General features: G+C 36.4%; 3 protein-coding genes and 1 non-coding gene across 4 annotated transcripts; 2 read left to right on the top strand and 2 right to left on the bottom strand.

The window, feature by feature from the left end:
• Window positions 1,137–13,423, top strand: LOC18603917 (pantothenate kinase 2). The gene is made up of 23 exons (XM_007036173.2): window positions 1,137–1,359; window positions 1,800–2,229; window positions 2,929–3,141; window positions 3,327–3,385; window positions 4,013–4,129; window positions 4,802–4,921; window positions 5,023–5,117; window positions 5,221–5,314; window positions 5,466–5,597; window positions 6,001–6,113; window positions 6,222–6,414; window positions 8,095–8,303; window positions 8,657–8,701; window positions 8,779–8,827; window positions 9,428–9,510; window positions 9,873–9,989; window positions 10,797–10,860; window positions 11,166–11,312; window positions 11,434–11,592; window positions 11,926–12,009; window positions 12,373–12,567; window positions 12,657–12,728; window positions 12,978–13,423. Exons 2-23 carry the CDS (start codon window positions 1,884–1,886, stop codon window positions 13,065–13,067), a joined length of 2,796 nt encoding a protein of 931 aa, XP_007036235.2. The 5' UTR covers window positions 1,137–1,359; window positions 1,800–1,883; the 3' UTR covers window positions 13,068–13,423.
• TRNAP-UGG lies at window positions 13,591–13,662 on the top strand. Its single transcript has one exon. It is a non-coding gene; the product is annotated as a tRNA-Pro (tRNA).
• On the bottom strand, window positions 14,730–16,854 carry LOC18603916 (50S ribosomal protein L7/L12). The gene is made up of 2 exons (XM_007036171.2): window positions 16,725–16,854; window positions 14,730–15,799 (listed from the first exon to the last, which is right to left on the bottom strand). The coding sequence occupies exon 2, from the start codon at window positions 15,691–15,693 to the stop codon at window positions 15,103–15,105; it is 591 nt and encodes a 196-aa protein (XP_007036233.2). The 5' UTR covers window positions 15,694–15,799; window positions 16,725–16,854; the 3' UTR covers window positions 14,730–15,102.
• On the bottom strand, window positions 17,881–19,941 carry LOC18603915 (dof zinc finger protein DOF5.6). Its single transcript, XM_018116842.1, has 2 exons — window positions 19,667–19,941; window positions 17,881–19,101 (listed from the first exon to the last, which is right to left on the bottom strand). The coding sequence occupies exons 1-2, from the start codon at window positions 19,715–19,717 to the stop codon at window positions 18,232–18,234; spliced, it is 921 nt and encodes a 306-aa protein (XP_017972331.1). The 5' UTR covers window positions 19,718–19,941; the 3' UTR covers window positions 17,881–18,231.

The raw sequence follows: 23,092 nt of genomic DNA, 5'->3' as shown, positions 1-23,092 counted from the left end.
CTGGGTCTATGGGCTGAGTTACACAATAGAGATAGTCTCCTGTTACCTGATCTTGCTGAAGGCCTTACGAGATATCTAGTCTTTGATTGAATAATGAGAGATTTTTTCAAGCATTGTACACTATTAAATTAATCTTTTAGAGAGATAATGGTTTCGTGATAAAATGGTAGAGGATCTGACCGAGGCAATTGTAGGATTGGGTGGGGGAGATTGATGGGTAGAGGATCTGACCGAGGGTAATGGTCTTGACAGTAATGATCCTGTGATGCATACATGTCTTTCGCAGTTCGAATGCAAATGTAAGAAACTTAATGTTGTAGTTCGCTACTATATTAATTAGCATTTAGAAAAGATCAGCTATGTTTGATAAAGTAGTTTTAGGTATTACTTAGCTGCTAGTAATCTAATTCCAATCATGTGCAAAATATGGTGGTTCCTATTCCAATTAAAGGTAAAGAAAACGACCAAAGTTAGTGCGGCGGTCCTATGGGATGCTTCAATGTGGCGAGACCTCCTTTAAATGCAATGGCTGCATTAGCATTGCCCATCTCCATGAAAGCTTCTTCTGGATGGTTGCTTGTGTATAAAGCTTCAACTCATCCTTCAGGCCGATTATGGAGCAATGAATTAAACATTGAAACAAGTCTTGCTCTGCGGTTTTAGGTAAGGGGAGGGGAGGTTCATTAAAATGCTTTCAATATCTATAAAGCTATCACAATTAATGCTGCATTTAGCTTTTTGGTTGTAAAGGAAGAGAGTAGGCTGGCACCATTGTTACATGTTAGGCTTAAATAGCAAAATATTTTTGAATTATATCTTTTCTTCAATTAAATCATTGTTCTTTTATCTATTTAAATAAATTTTTAATCTTAACAAAACGTGTGAATAGTTGATGTGATCATGCATTTGATCACGTTAATTATCATATGATTATATTAACTTGTTAAGTCATATATTATTGGCTTATAAAATATCACAAAATATTTATATCCGTTGAAAATGTCACTTTACGTAAGATATGATAATAAAATAAAATAAAATAAGAGTGGTAAAAGTAAATTAAGAAATTAAAATAAATTAATGATTAAAAAAAAAACAAAAGAAATGGATTTCTTAGGCGGCGCCGAGAGTCAAAAGACAGAGTCCAGTCCAAAGTCCAAACTCGTGGGAAGTAAACATTACGCTCTTTCCTCTCGGGTAGCACTCAAACCTATCTCCACGACCGGTAACCCAATCCCAGTGTGAAAAGTATTGTCGTACGTTCAATTTTTCTCCTTTGGTTCTCACGATCCCGGTTCCCGTGTTTTGCCTTTCACCAGCTCAACTCAGTTATCATCCAATCAAAAAAGGGTTTCAAAGGTTGGGCAATTCCATACCCGTTTTGGGTTTTTGGTTTCCAAGTCTTCAATTTCTCACCTACTCCATATCTCATTCTTTTGTGGACTTTTCACTATTTGTCTTTGATTTTTTAGCCAATTCACTATCTGGGGTTGAATTTTGCTTTTCCATTTTGATTTTGGGATGCTTATCTTGATCATTGAATGTTGGTTACTTTTCTTGTTGCCCTTTTCCTTCATTAAATTACAGTATCCATTTTTATTTTTTTTTCTTTGCACCCTTTATTTATAATTTGGGTCTAAGTCAATCTTATTGTGAATTCCCAAAGCAGCCCACTTTGCTCAGCTTTTTTTATCAATTCAACAACCCCATTTCATATTTTTGCTTATTGATCTGGATAATGAATTACTTATTTGTAGTATTTTCTTTGTAACAAAATGATTTTGGTAAATTGAGTACAGGACAAGTGACCAAAAAGTCTCTGCCCCAAAAAACAGTTGGGGTGGTGTGGTTAGGCAGCAAGTGGTGAGAATATTGTTGGATTAATGGCTGGGTTAAGTGGAGACCAAGTTCTTGAAATTGACGATAAGACTGAGGACATTCAAAACAATATTAATAAGGACAGTAATTGTGATAGTAACCTTACCAACAGAGAGGTTATAGACAAGGCAGGGTTGGTGGTGAGAGGGGAGGAGAATAGTAACAATAACAATCAGGGAGGTGAGCGAGATATGGCTCCTCCTGCTAGCAATTCCATTCACAGGTCAGGTTCAAGGCCTCAACTTGACCTTAGCAAGGCTGCAATCCAGGGCAGTTCTGAGGAAAGGGATCCTACCATTTTGTTGCCTAATCAGTCTGATGATATTTCTCATTTGGCTCTTGATATTGGAGGTGTGATCATTTTTGATTCAACCCTTCGTTTCTTCTCTTTAAAGTTCTTTATGTGTTGGTATTTCTTGGATGGTTTTGGAATGCTTTTGCATTTGGAATTGGTTTTTGTTTTAATGGTTGGCTATTGCTTTCTGGGATTTTTTTTCCTTTCATTCTTTGGGGGAATGGAGATGGAGAAAAGCTGGGTTTCCTGTGTGGTCAATGTCATATATCTAATTACATGCATGCTATTCTTTTTCCCTCTTCTTCTTGCCTTTTTCTTCCTCCTCCTCCCCCTTTTCAACCACACCCTTATGTATGAGGAGGAAGTTCTGCAATACCAACTCTAGTCTGAATTATCGTGGAATTAATAATGGGAGAAGATTGATAATACTATATCTGAAGGAATTAATGCTTGATTTGGATTATTATATTTTGTTTCTTTAAGAAATCCTTATACCTGCTTCTGATTTCAGCATTTTAACTTCTTTAATAAGAGTTAAGATGACATTTGTAAGTCATTACTGTTTTAACAGCAAAATGAGACCCCTGCTGTAACAGTTTCCCTCCCTTTCTCCACCCTACCTGTGCATGTTGGTTCTGTTCTTTCTCTCTATGCTCGATGGCAATGGTTCTTTAATCATAGAACAAGAAACCTAGAAAGAAATTATTTGCAGCCTCTTCCAGTACATTCAAAAGTTCAAACATCTGTTTTTTCAGGTTCTCTCATTAAGTTGGTGTATTTTTCAAGACATGAAGATCGATCAATTGATGACAAGAGGAAGAAAACTGTTAAGGAAAGACTGGGTATTTCAAATGGTAACAGGAGAAGCTATCCCATTCTTGGTGGCAGGCTTCATTTTGTGAAGTTTGAGACAAGCAAGTTAAATGAGTGTTTGGATTTTATTTCTTCCAAGCAGCTTCACCGTGGCGGTATGCATCTGCATATCTTTCCCTTTTCATTTTTCTTCGGTCTTCTTATTTCGGAAAGTTAGAGAGTGCACATGCTGGTAGCATCATATTTGTGGCTTTTTTACCTGCATTAACATATTATGTTCAGTAATTCCATTCAGCCTTTTTGATTAGTCTTCTTCTTTTCCTTCCTTCTTTGCTAATAGGAATTGATTCCCACCATTGGAATTCTGAGGCCCCAGCCAATGAAAATGCAGTTATCAAGGTATTTTTGTTTTTATGACTTCTTCATAGCATTTTTACATTCTAATCTGTAGAAGTTGCACCAGTTTTATATTGCATTGCAGAGAATATCCTGTATTAAAGTTTTGTTTTCAAAATGTCTATTATAGTAAAATATGCATGGCATCTCATTTGACTTTGGCAATTTGAATGTCCAGCTAGTTCTAAGCAATTTTTTCCTTATGCTGACAGAAAAACATTGGACTACCCCTTACTGTATATGCTGCTGTCTCATTTCTGCTGCTATTTGTTAATTTACTCTTCATACAAGATACCATCTCTTCTATTCTGAGTTTACATGGCTCATTATATGGCCTGGCTCAAGTTCTTGACCATTCATTTTCCCAATATTTTAGCAGTCTTTTTTAGGGTTCATTTTACTTAAGCAGCTATATTATGAGTATTTTTCCTGATATTTCTTTAAAAAACTATCAAAATATTTCATTGATTTTGAGAATGGTCTTGTTCTTGAGCAATAATTGCAATGATAAGGTCAAATGTTCTTATAAGAATTGTTTAACTAAAGTTTAAATTGTTAATAGCTTCAACCACTTCACATTTATACTTTTTTAAATGCATAGTTCTCCTAACAAGTTGAGTTTATGAGAAGGCCACAGGGGGCGGGGCGTACAAGTTTGCAGACCTCTTCAAAGAAAGGCTGGGGGTCAGTATCGACAAAGAAGATGAAATGGATTGTCTTGTGGCAGGAGCAAATTTCTTACTTAAGGTCAATTCTTCATTAAAATTCCATTTTCATCTTTATCAACTTGTACACACAGGTGGACAAAGATCCTTATGTTTGGTTGATTGTCGAGATTGGAAGTTGAATACATAGAATTAAGCTGTTCTGTCTTCTTGATGAATTCATGAACGCATACTAATTATTATGTGGTCTTGTCTAGCACTCTTCATGTAGATGAACATTGAACACAGAGTTCCCAAATGGCTGTTGTTTAAGCAGAAAAAGCTGCTGGTAGTATATTCTTGAAGCGGTTGAGAATCTTCATGGGGGGCAAATCTATACAACAGTAGTGAGATAGCCAATCTTATAAGAGTTTTAGTGAAAAAATAATTTGTTCATTTGTGGTAATAGTTCCTAAAGTGTGTAGAATTGATGATTATTTTGTAATCTGCAATCTTGGGAATTCTTGAGGAGGGCTATCCTGGCTATGGAAGAAGTTGGGTAGAAAATTGAGCAAACTGTTGATTATCCAGATTAATTAAGGTCATTTATAATCCTAAACCAGATTATATATTATCCAAACATGCATTGGTGTAAAAAATTGTTTTCAAAATATATGTTTGGGGGTATTTTTCATATACTTTTACAAAATTTATGCTTGCTACAATAGTTTACAGCAAACATCTCAAATGTAAATTTGGTATTGTAACTGAGCAGGCTATTCGTCATGAAGCTTTCACACACATGGAGGGCCACAAAGAGTTTGTTCAGCTTGACCATAATGATCTGTTCCCCTATCTTCTTGTTAATATTGGATCTGGTGTTAGCATGATAAAGGTATTTTTTTTATTTTTTTTTCTTTTACCCTCATTTTCAAGCTGCTTGGGACATAAGCTTGATTAGGATATAAAACAATCTATACTCCTGGCCTGGTGAAGGTTGATGGGGATGGGAAGTTTCAACGTGTTAGCGGAACGAATGTTGGAGGTGGAACTTATTGGGGATTGGGAAGGCTGCTAACGAAGTGCAAGAGGTTGTTTTAATCTCCTAGTCCATTTTGTGTTATCCCAAGATGCTACATCTTCTCTGTATATAATTTTATGCAGGCCTTTCTCTTAATTCATCCCCTTTTTCAGTTTTGATGAACTGCTCGAGTTGAGTCAAAGGGGAGACAATAGGACCATAGACATGCTTGTTGGGGACATTTATGGTGGTATGGATTACTCTAAGGTATATCTTACTTATCATCTTTTCTATCTGTTACCAAAATATGTAAGAGGCATGGGCAAATATAAGATGCGTCAATTCTATGATTTATGGACTACTTGCTCATTCTTGATATCCACTATAGTTACCACCCTCTATTCTTAAATCATCACAGATTGGTCTCTCTGCGTCAACCATAGCTTCAAGTTTTGGCAAGGCTATTTCTGACAAGAAGGAGCTTGAAGACTACAGACCTGAAGATATTTCCTTGTCTCTCTTGCGAATGATTTCATATAATATCGGGCAGGTTAATATCATGAAAACAAACCATTATGTAAAGTAGAATTACCTGATTGGAAATATATTGGTTTTGTTCCCTTTTCTAAGGAATTGGTAATGGGATTAGGCTTAAAGTCTTGCTTGAATTATCTTCAAGGATCATCCTCCCTCCCATATGATGGCAATAATTGCCACTTTCCTTAACCCTGAGAAGGTGAAGAATTATATTGTGAAAAACAATTCCTTTGCTGGGCGTTTTGAAAATGTTTTCACCTCTAAGAACAAACTTGTTAATTTATTTGTATATTAACTAGTTTTTATTGTGAATTTGCCATTCAACCTCCTACATAACCAATCAGATAAATTATATTGATGTTCCTTATGTTGTTAGATGTCTTTCTGCTGCTGATTTCAGTAATTCTGCTATGTAGATATCTTACTTAAATGCACTTCGGTTTGGGCTTAAGCGTATCTTTTTTGGAGGATTTTTCATAAGGGGACATGCGTATACCATGGATACAATCTCCTTTGCTGTTCATTTCTGGTAAGTGTCTGTGTCTCTCTTTATTATTCAAGTTTGTCCATGTCTGTTCCTGTTGATGAGTAGTTACTGTACTCTCCACAAATATCAAATGTTATATCTATGGTCTAGGTCACAAGGAGAGGCACAAGCTATGTTCTTGCGACATGAAGGGTTTTTGGGAGCTCTAGGTGCATTTATGAGTTATGAGAAGCATGGCCTTGATGACTTGATGGTGCATCAGTTAGTTGAAAGGTTCCCAATGGGAGCACCATACACAGGAGGAAAGATACATGGACCACCACTAGGTGACTTGAATGAAAAGGCAAGTATAGTTGGATTTTGTGATATCTGGCCTGAGTCTATCAACCCCTTAGAGATCAATGGGCCTGGGTTGGGTCTAAGTTGTAGTAAACGGGTTGGATTTGGGTTTGCCTCTCGACCTCGGTTTGACACTACATTGAAAACATTTTACATATTTATTTTCTTAAAATCTTCAAGGTTTAATCTTCTGTATGGGGGGTTGATTTCAAATGAATTAGTCTTGGCATATAGATTACTCTGGGCCTAACTCTGGGCTTTTAAAATATTCCAAGAAGAAAAATCAGGTAGAGCATTGTATATTAACAAATCTTGATATCGTACTTTCAAAGGTCAATTTTACCTATTCGGGAAATTTAAAATTTTAGTATTTATTTTGTACATCAATTTTCTTTCTTTATTACTTTCAAGGAGATCTTATTTTACCTTGTTTTCTCTGTTATCTGTCAATTTGAGAAATTTCATGTTTCGCTCAGTATTTGAAATACAAAGGTTCTGCAGAACCTATTTCTTAAAATAGGTAAAAATATCATTCCCGTGAGACAATGAATCACGGAGTTAATGCTGCTTACACTCTATCACATAAACTTTTCACCTTCGATCCTGCTTTAGAAATATAAAAACAAAAGGTTTGGATGCATATACTTTGGCCTAGATGAAACAAAGTTTTAGATGTAATAATTAATTCATTGATTTTTGCACCCTTTTACTTTATTTTAGTCTTGATAATTCTTGAACTTTTTCTTTAAGTTAATAATTTACAGTAAATAAAGGGCAAAATTTTAGAATCGAAAAATGTATATGTTTGCATGCTTCTAGTTGTGGAAAAATTATTTGGGATGGCTGAAGAAAGTAAAATGGACTCAATTTTTGTCACAAAGGGATAATTGAATAGGGGTAGAGATGTGGAGTAGCTTTCAAGTGAGGAATACTTTGGCACCCAAAGAACATATTCCATTAAAAGTGGATAACAGGAGCAACCTATTGTATTGTTAGTCAAGATATAAACTCTGCTCATCCAGGATCGATAGCAACTATTATTATGCATAGCATAAGAAAGTGTATTAAACAATTAAAAGTTGCAAAAGCATCTCCACTATAATGATTCCCTAGAATCTTATCTTTTCTAAGGCAACATAAAGACTTGATTCCTAAAGCACCTGTGTGGGAATATGTCCAGTAAAAGTGGACTATTATAGAAAAACTTAACTGACTCAGACAGATTAGAACATATTGATGACTTACCAAGATTGAAATCTAGATATTGCTGTTGTTAAATCGAAGAAAGGAAATAGGTGAAGGTTATCCATTTAATTTATTAGAGTACTCCCTAAATTTTCTTAGTGTATGCTAGGGCTAATGAGGTATATGAACATTTCTCTTCTTGGATGGCTGTTTCCAAAATTTGGGCTTCATTCATCCTATATTAGGACACGACATGTTGAACCTTTCTGATGAAGCATAAACTTGATCTGTAATTTTTTCTATAGAAGCAAGGTGGACCAACAGAAAATATTTTCATTTCAATCATGAGATCTCATGCTTTTCCAACAGAGGCTTCTTTTTTTTTCCCCTTATGCTTCTTTTCTATGATCTCTAAGGCTTTGTCCATTTTTAAATTCTTTCTTTGAGCTTTTGTTCTCCCCCCTGGCCTCACACCCAATTTGTGTGGGTTTAACTGCAGATTTCTTGGATGGAAAAGTTTGTGTTGAAGGGGACTGAGATTACTGCACCAGTACCAATGGCTCCACCTGGAACCACAGGACTTGGAGGATTTGAAGTTCCCTCTTCCAAAGGTGGTACTTTGCGCTCTGATGCGAGTGCTTTAAATGTTGGTGTTCTCCATCTTGTTCCCACTTTGGAGGTGTTCCCATTATTAGCCAACCCAAAAATGTATGTAAATTACACTTTGGTGTTCCTCACTGTATTCTATCTCTGATCCTATTCTTTTTTTTATTTATTTATAGTACCTATAATATTTTGCACATTTATCCTGCTAATGCTTAGACAAAAGACCAGTAGTTTATAGGTTCTGTTTATATATATATATATAGATATAGATATAGGTCTACAAACAATATGTGAAGAAGTTGAATGGTATTGACTACTCTTTTGTCAACTTAATGCAGCACACTATGATCTGCGAGAAAATATTTGCATTATGAAATATACTATATCATACAAATATTTTTTTTTATCTGTCCGTGCAATTGTTTAAACTCATATCTTGAATTACATGCAAACAGGTATGAGCCCAATACAATTGATCTCTCAGATCACAGTGAGCTAGAGTAAGTATGCACCTCAAATATGCTGCTTCATTTTTATTCAAGACTGCAGCTTATTTTGGAAATACATGTTGCTTCAGATATTGGTTCACTGTGCTTTCGGAGCACTTGCCAGACCTTGTTGATAAGGTAATTTAAACATTATAAAACCCTCTCTCTCTCTCTCNTAATATAACTAACCTACCTCTCTCTCTCTCTCTCTCTCTCTCTCTCAAGTGAGCAAGGCAAATCCTTGAGTGACTAAATCATGAAAGATCTGCCAATTGTATTTTAAGAGAGGAGCCATTTCTGGTAGAGTTTTGACAACTTCAATGTCACTGATTGGTGATAGCATTTCAGAATGGCATTCAAAATTCAAAATAACAATTTGAGCATTTGCCTGACATAACCTAGTGCCTACTGATACCTGGGTCAATTTTCATAAGAAATGTTTATGAAAACATAAAATCATATAAGCTGGAGGCTGTAGTTTTCCTTCTAGAACTAGTCAAAGATTAAGGACAGCTGAACTTTCAAATGGTTAAAATGCATTCTCCTAATCCTTGATTTAGGATCAGGAAAAACGAAATTTCCCTATTTCAAACAAAGAAAAAAAAAGGAGAAAGAGAGAAAGAAAAAGTATTCTCCTTGCTTTCTTTGGCCATATTAAAAGGACTTTAGTTTAAATAATTGGAAGTTGAATTGCTCTTAGAACTATTGTATAATTTGTGAGCTTGTCATATATGTTAGGCAGTGGCAAGTGAAGGTGGAACTGATGATGCTAAAAGAAGAGGTGACGCTTTTGCACGTGCTTTCTCTGCTCACTTGGCGAGGTGACTTACTCTAATGATTTTTATATATATATATATATATATAGTTAGTTGATAACTGGTAATATCTAGTCAACCCCTAGATGGAAAAATATCATGATTGTAGCTGAGGTTTTTTTTTTTTTTTATATTGTAGAGGCTCATTATAAAACAAGAGAAACATGGGAAAGGCAATAATTTCAAATTGAAAATCACATTAGGTCACTTTGCTTAGAAACTTTTATCTGAGATCAAAATAAATGCTGCTTTTCAAAAAGCTTGTGGCACAGTTTATTATTGTTCCTAAATTTTGTTGAACTAAAAGTTATTGGAGACAAATTGAACTTTTACTTTTGGATGCTTTTGCTTTTACGCCCAACCAATAGGTTGATGGAGGAGCCAGCTGCATATGGGAAGTTAGGGTTGGCTAATCTTTTGGAACTAAGGGAAGAGTGCTTGAGGGAGTTTCAATTTCTTGATGCTTATAGAAGTATCAAACAGAGGTAACCTGCATTTGAACCAAGTTGTGAAAATGCTTTTTCATTTTTTAAAACTTAGCTGTCCACTTTTCTTGCAATCTTATATGTTATGTGTGCACGCACATTATGTAGGTGTGCGTCCTTCATTATACCTTGCATCAATACATCTGTTTTCTTGTTTCTCCATACATGAGCATAAAAAATTACATGTACCATACTTAACTTGATCTTAAAAAATATGAAAGTGTTTTAACACCTAAATATGATTTAGGTATATTTCTAGTGGTTTTTTAATTAATAAAATTTTGCAAATTTGTTGATGAAGAAAAATTTTTCTATAATGCAAGCCTAATCAGGACAGGTGGAGTTTCCGCTACTAAAATGAAAAATCTGCTTATTCTTTTCTCGCAGAACTGGTTTAGTAAGAGGCTGAGCAATTGCATTGGCTGCTTGCATTTATTTGAAGAAGGGAAACACCATTTAAACTATTTTTAAGACATTTAATGTTTTCAAAGATAAGCCCAGTAGGAAAGCAAAATATAACTTTTGTCTTCTCCCCTACCAAGGTAGGTCTATGTGGATACATTATGTGATTTAATCTCTTTTAACATTTGATTTCCCAAGCATTTATGCATAGGAGATAAAAAGGGCATTAAAACTAGTTGGATATTTGTCCAAATACCTGCCTACACTAGTAGTTACACAGCCATACTCGTACAGTTTCATGATTTATCTTACCAAATTCATGCAACAAAGATGGTCATTCAATGTTGTTTCTTGGGATCTTAGTTAAACTTCATTCACTTATCACTGTTTCACCGATCACAACAGGGAAAATGAGGCATCTCTTGCTGTTTTACCTGATCTGTTGATGGAGCTTGACTGTATGGATGAGGTATGGTAACTTTGAATTTTTCCTTATTTCCTGATTGAAGGAGCTTGTACTTACTGAAAAAATTATATCAGATGCTGTAAAATAACCTTGCTTCAAGTTTATTCATTCTTATCTGAAAAATGTTATTATAGGTATGAAACTGCTGTATCAGGCAAAAGACTCAGATGTGAATATGTGATCATTTGATATAAATTCTGAATTGGATTTTTGGTTGAGGTCACATAGTTCACACCACCATCCACCAGTTGTAATGCCCTGCCTTTCCTACTATTTTGCTGACCTTTCTTAATTCTCCTCATATGCAGGAGGCAAGGTTACTTACCTTAATTGAAGGTGTTCTAGCTGCAAATATATTTGACTGGGGATCCCGTGCCTGTGTTGATCTCTATCATAAAGGAACAATTATTGAAATTTATAGGATGAGTCGCAATAAAATGCAAAGACCTTGGCGGGTGAGTGCAGAAAAAATTGAATATATTTAAGGAATCTTGAGTTGCACTGTATTTTTTATTGAATAGAAAATTCAGTTAAGAAAAAAAACTCAGAAACAAACTCTTTGTTTCTGTACTACAGGTGGATGATTTTGACCTCTTTAAGGAAAGAATGTTGGGATCTGAAGGGAAGAAACCTCAGCCCCATAAGAGAGCTTTACTCTTTGTGGACAACTCAGGTGCTGATGTTGTCCTGGGCATGCTTCCACTAGCAAGAGAACTCATCCGGCGTGGAACAGAAGTAAGTTTGTCTCTTTATTGTGCTGGTGAAAGATCTTCCACTGAATAATGACTTGCACAATGAGATTGCCTCAAGTAGTTGAGTCCTTTACACTTCTGAGCCCTCCATTGTCAGTGTGAAATGTATCTGTGTACTCTTTCAATGCATTGTGTCATAAATTAAGTAGTATAATTATTCTCTTCTGAAGATGATTATTGTGCTGCACAAAAATGCCTTACCTTTTGAACTGAAATAGCAATCTTGTTTTGTGGACTGGTTATCTTCTGCAATGGCTTTATCTTGTTTCCTTACCATTTAAATTGCAGATTAACTTATAATGAGATGTTTCTGCAGGTTGTTTTGGTTGCAAATTCTCTTCCTGCACTGAATGATGTAACTGCTATGGAGCTTCCTGATATCGTTGCTGAGGCTGCAAAGGTTTGCCTTTTCTTGATATTGCTTGCTTTTCCTTTCCACTTCGCTTCTACATTATTTTTTATTTGAATACGTTTTTTGAAGCATCTCATGAAATGTTCTCTCATTTAATTCTAGAGAAAGAGGGAATCAGTTTCACATATAAACTTGAATTATAGATGAATTAGTGGACAACTTGCATCTAACTAGAGAGTTTACAAGACTTTTCTAGCAGAGATTGGGCTCTGATGAAAGAAAATGGAAATCATAATTTTAATGCAACAGAGACATATAAATGGCTTCATTTCTAGTTTTAGCTTTTCAGCTTTTGTTGTACTTTTTACCATCATGCATTCAACATGGTAAGCTGATTCTTCTAGTCCACAGCATTGTGATATCCTTCGCAGAGCTGCTGAAGCTGGAGGTCTTCTGGTGGATGCAATGAACAATACATTAGATGGTTCTAAAGAAAATGCATCTTCAGTTCCTTTGATGGTTGTTGAGAATGGGTGTGGGAGCCCATGCATAGATTTACGGCAGGTCAGCTCTGAGCTAGCTGCAGCAGCCAAAGATGCTGATTTGGTATGTTATTTGTTCTCTGATGCTTGCTTTTCACTGACTTGCTTACATCTGTCATGAGAATAAGAGAAATCATGCATTTTGCTGTGCAGATTATCTTAGAAGGGATGGGTAGAGCTCTTCACACCAACTTTAATGCTCAGTTCAAATGTGAAGCCCTGAAGGTATGGTTCTGTGATTTTCTATTGAAGCAATTATATGTAGCCTTTTCTCTAGTTGACGGAATAATCAGTGAGCGGAATCTTTGTATCAGATTTTTCTTTAGCTTAGGGTTTTTTACACTGGTAATCCTCAGCAAATCACTTGATGTAGTGGAGAGGGTAGAAAATAGTTCAGCATTTCAGCTTTTGCAAAAATATACGTTTAAGAGGTTTCTCGTGACCCTTAACCTAACACAAATACTCTGTTTGCAGCTCGCAATGGTGAAGAATCAGAGGTTGGCAGAAAAACTGATCAAAGGAAAGATATATGATTGCGTTTGCAGATACGAACCTGCCAATTGAAATCTTATATACTAACAACTTCAGGAAAAAACTAATAACAACTTCAGGAGTGGAGATGGAGCAAAGGAAAGCCCACAGCATTAGCCTATATCTTCCTTTTGTCTGTTTTAAGTTTATGATTTGTTGAATAGAGCACTTGGTATTTACCGGGCAGCTGCTCGCAGAGCTTCTTCAAATTGTGTTACTATTAGTAACTCCCATCGTTAGCTGATTTCAGAGGGATAACGAATCTTCATTAGGATATTACATTGGAAAAGTTCTTCATACATCAACTGTAATTAATCAGGAGAAAACATGGTTGTAGATTGTTGTCAGAAATGCAGTTTAGCATCAGAACTATTATTTGTTTTTTGTAACTTGATAATCTACTTCGCACTAAATCTTTGTGCCGGTCCAAATTATCAAAAGGATGGTAACAGTTTTACCAAAAATCCTGTTCAAGGGTGGTAGCAGCTTCGGCGAAAATCCTGTTCAAGTACAGTTTATACGACTAGGTATGTGCATTGTGCCAACAAGCTTATGAGGGCGTTTGGTCTAGTGGTATGATTCTCGCTTTGGGTGCGAGAGGTCCCGAGTTCGATTCTCGGAACGCCCCTGTATGTTTTGGCAAATTTTCTTTTAAAAATTCTGGTCCTATGGCCACCTATGTGACGGGCAGAAGTGATTGGAAATAGGCCACTGCATTTACCATTTGATCACTGCAGGATAACACTAGGAACTGAGGCTTTCCTATAAGTTAGTATGGTTTTGTAGAGAATGAGCAAACTCTCCGCATTCAACTTGAGATTCCCAAGGGCGGATTTAGATCTGGTAATTTTGAACACGACACGAGAAGATACGGGTTAAATAAGTTTTGAGTTTAGTATTAACGTGTTTCGTATCTAATTGTGTTTGACACCTTAAGACACGAAAACACGATAAATACGTTTAAATATGTTTACTTAATTGTGTTATCGTGTTTAATCATATTATCGTATTTAAACGTGTATACGTGACACATTTACTAACCTATTAAAACTTAATAATTAAAAACTATTTTAACTTTATATAAATAATTTTAAATAATTATTTTAATAAATTTTTTTATTTTATAAAAGATATAATGTAATTATACATGTTCAACCCTAAATTTTAACTTTTGGTGATTATTTGATATTATTATTATTTTTGTTTTATTATAATTTTAAATTTTAAATTTAAATAATAAAATTATATTTAATTGTAAATATTTTTATTTAATCGTGTTAATAGTGTTAAACGTATTATTAATCATGTCGTGTCGTTTATTGACACGTTTAATAAACGTGTTAATCGTGTCGTGTCGTGTTATACGTGTATTAAACGTATACGTGTACGTGTTTTAAATTTAAGACACAAATATTAAACGTATCGTATTCATGTTTAATCTTAACATATTTCTTGTCTAATCGTACCTGAAACATTTACGACACGTTAATACGAATTATCAGATCTAGACGGATCCATATGCGGATGCCCATTAGCCATAACTATTTTCCCACAGGGATATGCAATTGTTTGTCATACACCAGTTCAACGGCAATCAAGGGTGTTGATTGTTGATTCACACTTTCCAAATATAACTTTCACAGGTTTGCTCAACCAGCATCGAAAAAGATGGAGAAAGAAATAGAAATAGCACAATGGACATTAAGACGAGCAAATGAATTGATGTCTGAAAATGAAGAAAAGCATATTAAATCCAACATAGCCACTTAAGATAAGTAAGACTGAAGATATATGTTGCCTGCTCTTCTTCTTCCAAAATTTTCATCCTAGAAAGAAATTCTGTAAATTACATTTCAACAGTATCTAACTGTCTACACATTGAAAACTGAGGCTATTGAAACAAAATCAAAATTTCAAACCTGATTATTGCTTTGCATCTCTGAATCTGATTAATAATAGCCTTCCCATACAACAAAACTTATATGGTAGCATGTTTCCATCGTTTCCCCAATATGGCTGACTCATTAAAACAGAACAATAAAAAGCAGTGAGAAAAATAACAAAAAGCTCACTCCATGACAGCAACTCCTCCAGCTGACTTTATCTTCTCAATTATGTCATTTGCTTCCTCCTTGGTGATGCCTTGTTTGAGCAAAACAGGTACCTTTTCAACAAGGTCCTTGGCCTCTTTCAAACCCAAATTAGTAAAAGCTCTCACTTCTTTAATAACTTTGATTTTTGCAGCAGCATCAAACTTCTCCAACTTAACATCAAATGCTGTTTTCTCTTTCTTCTCCTCAACCTTTGTAGCTTCTGCAGCTCCTCCACCTTGTGAACCCAAGTCCATCCCTTCAGTCTCAATCGGCTGCAATTTTGGGTGCCTTAGCCTCTCGGACAGAGTAGGACCAATTTGTCTGCGTTCTTCAGGTAGTAGGGAAGCAATGCGCTCTGCCAGTTGAACAATCTTATCAGAGGGCAGAGGTCTTGGGCCATATGGATCATAGAATTGTGGATATTTGAACCTTTTAGGCTTAGCATTGGGATCTCTTGGAACAAAATCATGCTGGAAGGTACGAGACTGCAAAGGTCCAGTTACTTCACGAACAGAGGGACGGACATGAATCACTTTTACAAGTCCAAATAGCTTCATGATTTGCATCAGATAAAACAATGACTCATGGAAAATATGGACAGAAAGAACTTATCTGCTTCAACCAAGTAACTAGAAGTTGCCAACTGTTCAACACCGCCTCATAAGATCTCACCTGCATGTGAAAGGACAATTAACACTATTTTTGCAGAGGAAAAGAATCCCTGCTCACATCTAAAAACGCAATGCTAATATCTGGCTATCCACACAACAGATGTTAGTCGTGGCAAGGACTAATTAATCATGCCCATTCCCCAACAAATATAGTCATTCCAATGCACTGAAATCATACTATATATATTTACATAGCATGTTACGTTTAGTTGATGGAATTATAGAGTAAGCAATATTGGAGCTCTATCAATGGCTTAGGGAATAAATAAGTCAAGCCTATTCACAAATTACTTGGGCTCAACTCGCAAAATATTCAACTTCAATTAGTTCACAACCAAGTCGAGCTCAATAATCAAGCAAGCCAAGCTCAAGTATTAGAACACTTGGCTCGAGCAAGTGGCGAGCCTAACTGAGCTCCAAAAAGCACATAAACAACAACAACAAAATTACATAAAATAAGCTTTAACTTAATTTTAAGTTACTGATAATAACAAAACGGAGTTCTTAAGTTCAAGTAGCTCTTACTCCTTTCAAGGTAAGCTTGAGTTTGAACAACGAATCCTGATCAATCAAATTTTACCAAACTTACTAAAACTGGGTTGCTTTTAGTTTCATTAAATAAGATTGAGATTATCGAAAGGAATTTTCAATGAGAACGAGAAAACGAGAACGAGATTTGGCTTACGATTAAATCCATAGGAGATAAATCACTCAAAAGAAACGTAAGAATTTCTACTTTCCACCAATCAAAGTAAAAGTGTTTTTGGGACAAACCCAAAACCAGATATGTACTAGAAAAACACTATGATTCCAGCAAAAGAAGAAGAAAAACAACATATATCTTCCCGAATCAATCCCCGTTTTGAAAAATAAAGACAAATCCTAGAACCCAATATGAAACGAGACAAAAGAAGTAGTTCACTTACTTGAGAGGAAATGAAAAGGACCGTGCCTTTGAATCGGCGCAGCGGCGAGAGGCAGATGGAAAGGTGGAGCAAAGTGAGGGAAAGGAGGCGAGAACAGGCCGAGCTCCTTTCGAAATTTCGGCCTGTGACTTTGGACTTTGTTTGGGCCAATGGAAATTATGCAAAGAAGAAATGCTTGGCCCAAAACGCTGCCGGTTCAAAATAAAACGACAACAAACATTTCCTGTTAATAAGGCTTTTTTTGTTGTTTGTTATTAAAACCCAAGTCCATAAATTCCCATTTTTAAAGGACTATTAGGCTCATACAGTCATATAAAATCTAATATTTATACCTTATTTAAACTCGATCAATAATATCTTATGAAAATTCTATTAAAATCTGAATCTGTTTATTTAGTTAAAACTAAAACTTAACCCAACCCGAATTAAATAATAAAAAAGTAAAATTTTAATCATTTTTATGTAATTTATTAATCAAAATTAAATTAATTAATTCAAAATAAATTTTATATTTAGCTAATTTATAAATTAAAATAAATAATTTGTCAAGTACAAATAATATATATCCTAAAAAATAATATGAAAATTAAAATACTTGTTAAAATATTCATTATATAAAATCATATTCGAATAACAGATATTTTAAAATTACTAATTGAAGCCGTTTTGATTTAAATGGACCAAATACTACGAAATAACCGTTTAAGTACTGCCCATTGTCCTCTCAATTAGTAGGTTATTTGTCTATTAATTGTAAATTTTAGTTACAAGAAAGAAAATGGAAAAGATGAGTTACACTTGCAGATAGCTTTTTCTTAGGTCGATTTCTCCAGTAAATGGCTATCTTTTTTCTTGACAAAAGCAGGATTTAAGAAATGAAAATCCCATATTCATCTTTTCTTTTTCTTTTTTTTTTTTTGGTTGTGGAAAAGAGTCTCCCTCCAAAGGACAGGAGAGAGAGCACTTGGCTTAGTTGCCATGCTCCTAGTCCTAGCAATGAGCAGGGAGCCACCTAGGGTCACATGCAAACAGCAGGCAGGGCGGTTTCCAATTTCATGGTTTCCAGTTTCCCCTCATGCCTTTCATTTTCAGAGAACTCCCCAGGCCTCAACCATTATCAGACAATGCAGACATTAAGATACAAAAAGTGACAGCAAGAACTGGAAAAGAGCACTCTATATCTTCATCGGTATAACAACAAAATCCTAGAGCTTAGAATTTCTTTCACTCAAGACACCTGAGCAGAAAGAAAGCAAAAAATAAAGTAAAACAAACATTAATGCACTAAGGTGGCCATTTTTGGGAACTGCCTTCAGAGTTTCTCATTCACAAGCACACTGTTTCCTTCTTGTTAAGTCAATAAAAATCGAAGGCCACCCTCACAAAAAAACCAGATACATTTACTTGGAGCTGGACAATCTAGACTAATTAATGCAGATGATGATCCACAGTCATTTTAAACAACGTGCTGCCTCCAGGATTTCTAAGCAGTTGATTACAGATTGCTTCAGACCAATGGATTTGTCGTGGAGGGTCCATAGTTATTCATCATTCCAGACCATGATCCCAAGTTGTTCAAGTATCCATAAGTGTCTTTCCCAGCGTCAGAACATCCTTGATCTTGCCAGTCAAGGGACAAGAGTTTGGTGTTTGGCTTCACATCGACTGCATGTTGATCTGCATTTGCATCATAAGGAAGCATTATCCTCTGGCAGGTGTCCAGGAAAGTGCCACCGTTGCCATCAAGGGACATCCCGTATGGAGAGCAGAGGCCATGAAGATTTGGTGCCAACCCATGGCCCATATCGCCGAGTCCCCCAACCATACCCAACTCACCATTCCCCATAAAATCATAGTTCCTAGAGCTCCCAACAATGGCTTCTAGCTTGCTCTCCATGAAATCAATCGGCCTTGGATTTTCAAGCAGAGAATTGTACTTGCTCTCCATGAAGTTATTATTAGCACCATGAGTACCAAGCATGTTATTAAGGTGAGAAAGGTTCATTTCAGGAAATGAAAGGTGAAGATCAGTGGGATTATGAGAAGATGATCCAGGGTTGTTGCTGTTTGCTGATTGATCATTTGATTTCTTAGAAGCAACTTTCTTGTTCTTTCTACAGCCTCCACCAACAGGAATGTTCCTTAGCGTCCCTCCCTTGGTCCAGTACCTCCTACAAGTCTTGCAAAAGTACCTGGGCTGGGAGAGGCTGTAATTGTTGTAGTAGCAAAACTTGGTGTGCGTGGAGTCACACCTGGGGCACTTGAGAGCTTGGTCATGCGGGGGCCTCAGCCTCCTTTCTATCAAGGGCCTCGAACATGCGAGCATATCACCAGATGGGGATGAAGAATCCATTCCAGACTCCTCGTGAATCGTGCCCTAAACATGGAAAACAAGGAAGTAGTGGAAAATGTGTCAGAATTGTCAATTTAAAACAGTAATGAGCAATGTTAGGACTAGACATTCTTTGTCCTTTTCAGGCCGCAGATAATGAAATGACTCAATATTCCTTTATCCTTTCCACATATCCAACTACATTGTCTGAATGCAATAAAAAAAATCCTACTGTACTAACATATAGAACAATAATTGCTAAACGAAACCCGAGAAGGGAATTCCGCAGTTTAAGCTTCCAAATCTAGTAAAAACAGTTGACATATCTGGTAGCAAGATGTTAGTAGTACTAACATAATCCACGCATTCAGTGTAGTTTAGACTTCAAAAGCAAATGAGGAATCAGTGCGTTTTCTTTCATGCCCTTTCAAAGTTCAAACACAGAGAAGATCCCTTCTAATTGACATTGTTTCATTATTCATTGGAGTTTATGACACCCTAAGGTCATAACCAAGTACACCAAGACAACCATCTAGCTTGGCCGATGATGAAGAAAAGAAAGATGTATATACAAGACTTATAGCTTTGAAATGGCATGTAACAGGCATACCTGAAGCCAGTCAGAAGAATCCATGCAAACTTGCAGAGAAGTAAGACCCATTGAAACAAAACCGACCCAACAAAGACAGAATGCCAAATATTCAAAAGAAAACAATTGCTCTCTGCTCAGCACCCTTTCTCTCTTCACTAACACTTGAGAGAGGGGCACAAGGGTACAGAAGAAGAGGGATGAGGAGGAGAATAAGTGAGAGAGAGAAATCCAGGGATTGAAATGGTTTGTGTCAGCTAAGGAGTTGGCTGTGAATAAGAAGGAAGAAAAAGGCATGAAGGGAGTAGAGTACATAAGTAGAGAGCTGATACTGTGTAGCTACGGTCCAATTCATTTCCTCCTAGTCGTCGGTGAGCCAAAAACAATATATTTGATGGGCCACCACGATGCTGTCCAATCCGAGGACAAAGGGCCCACTTATCACCATCTTGACTAACACTAGGCTAGCTTGATCAAGGGCTGTGATGTCACCTTGGTCGTCCTGTTGGGACAACCTGAGCCGCGAGATATGGGTTTGGTTAGACATTTACGTCAGAAATATCGGCGTAGTCGTCACAATGAAAACGCAGACTCGTGTTTGACGTGACTCACCCCAGTGAAGGAAAGAGAATAACAATTTTTTGTTGGGTTTTTCGATAAAGAAGGGAGGGAGGGCATACCGAAAGTGCACTCCACTTGCGGGCCCGAAAACGAGTGAGGGCCCCACTCGCCCTCCTCCTACAAGCAAAGGATCGATTCTCCTCTCCCCACCTCGTCACGTGCCTCCCTCCTCCATGGCCTCCTATGCTGGTCACTTGTCTCTTTACGTTCTTTATTTCCCTGGATAAATAGCTTGCTTTAACCCATTTTATCCCAAGAGAGAGTTACAGTCTAGATAGCATCAGCAAAGGCTTCTCACCATCAAGATTAATGAATCACTCGATTCAATGAATCCTTCGTTGACTCTCTAAGGATTAATGAATGGCTCATCAGGCCAGGTGCATGGCTTTATCCACTGGTTTGGATTTGCTTAAACACACATTTTTCAGAATGCATGGATTTGTTTACCTGTGGGAAATTGCTTGTTTTCAGTGTCACCAACTACATTCCTTTGCAATCTAGCCTATCTTTCCCTGTCTGTGATATAAAAATAAAAATAAACCAAACCCACAAAAAGATAGACAGAGGGAATGAATACTTTTATCAAGATACCCAGTTTTCAAATCAAAATTCCTCCAGCTAGGCGGCTTTGGGTTTTCTTGGATTCAAAAACCAGACATATTTCAACAAAACACTCGATGGCTAGCTACTACTAGAAAACGAGATGCTTGGGACAACCAGTTTCAGAAACTAGCTTCAGGATCACACTTGAACCAAGAGAGGAGGGCCCAAAAGTACAGACTGTCAGGTGAATAAAGTGCACTTACATGCCCACGTTTTCACCGTACATTTATACCCTTGACAGTTCCTTCACGGTAAAGGGTAAGAGGATGATCAGTTCCAGCATGGTCCACACAGTAAAATTAATCCCATCATTAATTTTCCTTTAGGCTCCATTCTTTTCTTCTTCTTTGGTTCAGGGAAACAATCATCTCCAAATGATAGCTCAATGATCCTTTTTTCTCTTCTCCCCTCCACTGCCTTATCCCCAAAAGGGAAATCAAGGTTTTTGTAAGGCACAGAAACTAATCATTTGCAATTCATTAAGTAGCTCAATCCATCATGGCTGTGTTGAAACTTCTCAAAATGAAAAAAAAAAAAAGATGAATAAAGAAAAAAGAACAAGAGGAAGCAATGCAACTTATTTTCTTGAGTAATGTGAATGAAGATTTGGGCTACTTTTTGATGTAATACTAAGACTTTGATGGAATCATTTTCAGCCACTAGAGAATGCTGGCCAACAGTTGTCATCCTGTGCATAAAATAGTGATAGTGGACCTGTAAGATTTTTGTGTGTATATGGGGTATCTTTGTTGCCAGATGGTGACAAAATCAATGTGAATTCATAGCATTAGACTTGGATCAAACATGCTAATTGCTTTTTTTGGAAGAAAAAATTTAACATATTGTCAAAAGCCCTTTGGAAGTGAAGACCCATAAGAGCAGCTTTGGTGTTCATCTGTCTATTTTATGTTCAACACAAATACTTTTCAAATTTACAATTTGCATGTATGGTTGTTATGGTCGATTTTTCAATATTACACACGTTAAGATTTAAATTTAAAATTTTTAATTCAATGTGTAAACGAAATATTAACTATTTCAAAATTTTCGTTTCAAGTTGACATTTGCACCCAATCGCAATGCCAAACTAAACTAGAGTATAAGTTGATATTGAAATATTGAATTCAATTAAAAGTTGGTAATTCAAACTTTAAAGGAAAATGAGAATCGATTTTCTTACAAGATTTTCCACCCACCCAATCACACTGTCAAGCTAAGTGTAAACTTAGTTTCAAATCAGCAACTTTGCTTCAAAATTATTCCTCTTTATCAAAGTAACTATATATCAACAAAGAAAGGTGAAAGAAACAATCTAGCTTCAGCTTCACGATGCCGCCATACCCAAATCTTGAATCAGTTCTTTAGCAAGCCTATTTTTTTTTTTCCTTTTGTAGATCAGCAGCCTAAAGCTCAGGAAAAGCCATGAATTCATCACTCTCTTATAAAAAAATCTTGGGTCTTTCTCTCTTTATTTTTTTTTCCTATCCTTTTCCTTTTGGAAATTTACAATCTTTTGATCGGATTAGTAAGCAACATTGTTACACGTACACCGCTTATCAGAAAAGACAAAAACATTGTTGATCGTATCTTTGTCTAGGCTCAAAGATGAAACACAGGAAACCTTCAAATTTTAAATTGAAAAACCAGGAGGGGGGAGGGCCTTTAGCCATATAAGAATCCAGCAAAGTTCCATGGGAGAGAAAAGGAACCCAAACCCAGTTTTGGACGATGATGATCATCAGATTCTGGTGTGGTCCTCTTCATTACGAATTGATGATTGTGGTCAAACAATGGAAATCTCGTTAAGCGTGCAGTCAATCTGGGTTTCAATCCTTGGGCCTAGCTCAGGAGGAAGGGACAAGGGGGAGTCTTATCATTGATCCTAAGCTTTTCTAGGCCACATGGAAGGCAATGATGCACCCCATCAAACAGGGTTTCGGGAACCATGATTGCATGGGAAAAAAATAAACTAAAGAAAAGTTTTTGCAATGAGTGTGATTTCTCTCGATCGAACGGCGCGGTTTGCTTTTGATCAGGCAATCGCAGCTTGGAACATTTGCTAAAGTTGCCGAGAAGAGTACAGTACAGGGTTCAAGTGTGAAAACCAAAGTGAAAAAGAAGGATTAAGGGGTCCTAGGAAGATAACCTAAGATTGTCTGATCTGATGCAGGATCCATGGCCTCGTGCATGTGAAAGATTTGGTGTGACAGATAGGGTTAATTA

The sequence above is a fragment of the Theobroma cacao genome, chromosome 3 (assembly GCF_000208745.1).
Source record: "Theobroma cacao cultivar B97-61/B2 chromosome 3, Criollo_cocoa_genome_V2, whole genome shotgun sequence".
NCBI lineage: Eukaryota > Viridiplantae > Streptophyta > Magnoliopsida > Malvales > Malvaceae > Theobroma > Theobroma cacao.
Note: the sequence above shows the minus strand (reverse complement) of the source record. Positions and strands in the feature narration are given on the sequence as shown.

What these genes read in the sequence shown, in the direction of transcription:
- LOC18603917 (XM_007036173.2), top strand. Translation starts at nt 1,884, where the DNA reads ATGGCTGGGTTAAGTGGAGACCAAGTTCTTGAAATTGACGATAAGACT. An exon ending in TTTGGCTCTTGATATTGGAG is followed by an intron (nt 2,230 to 2,928) that starts GTGTGATCATTT and finishes CTGTTTTTTCAG; the next exon opens with GTTCTCTCATTAAGTTGGTG. An exon ending in TCGTTGCTGAGGCTGCAAAG is followed by an intron (nt 12,010 to 12,372) that starts GTTTGCCTTTTC and finishes TCTAGTCCACAG; the next exon opens with CATTGTGATATCCTTCGCAG.
- LOC18603916 (XM_007036171.2), bottom strand. Translation starts at nt 15,693, where the DNA reads ATGCAAATCATGAAGCTATTTGGACTTGTAAAAGTGATTCATGTCCGT.
- LOC18603915 (XM_018116842.1), bottom strand. Translation starts at nt 19,717, where the DNA reads ATGGGTCTTACTTCTCTGCAAGTTTGCATGGATTCTTCTGACTGGCTT. An exon ending in ATTCTTCTGACTGGCTTCAG is followed by an intron (nt 19,102 to 19,666) that starts GTATGCCTGTTA and finishes TTCCATGTTTAG; the next exon opens with GGCACGATTCACGAGGAGTC.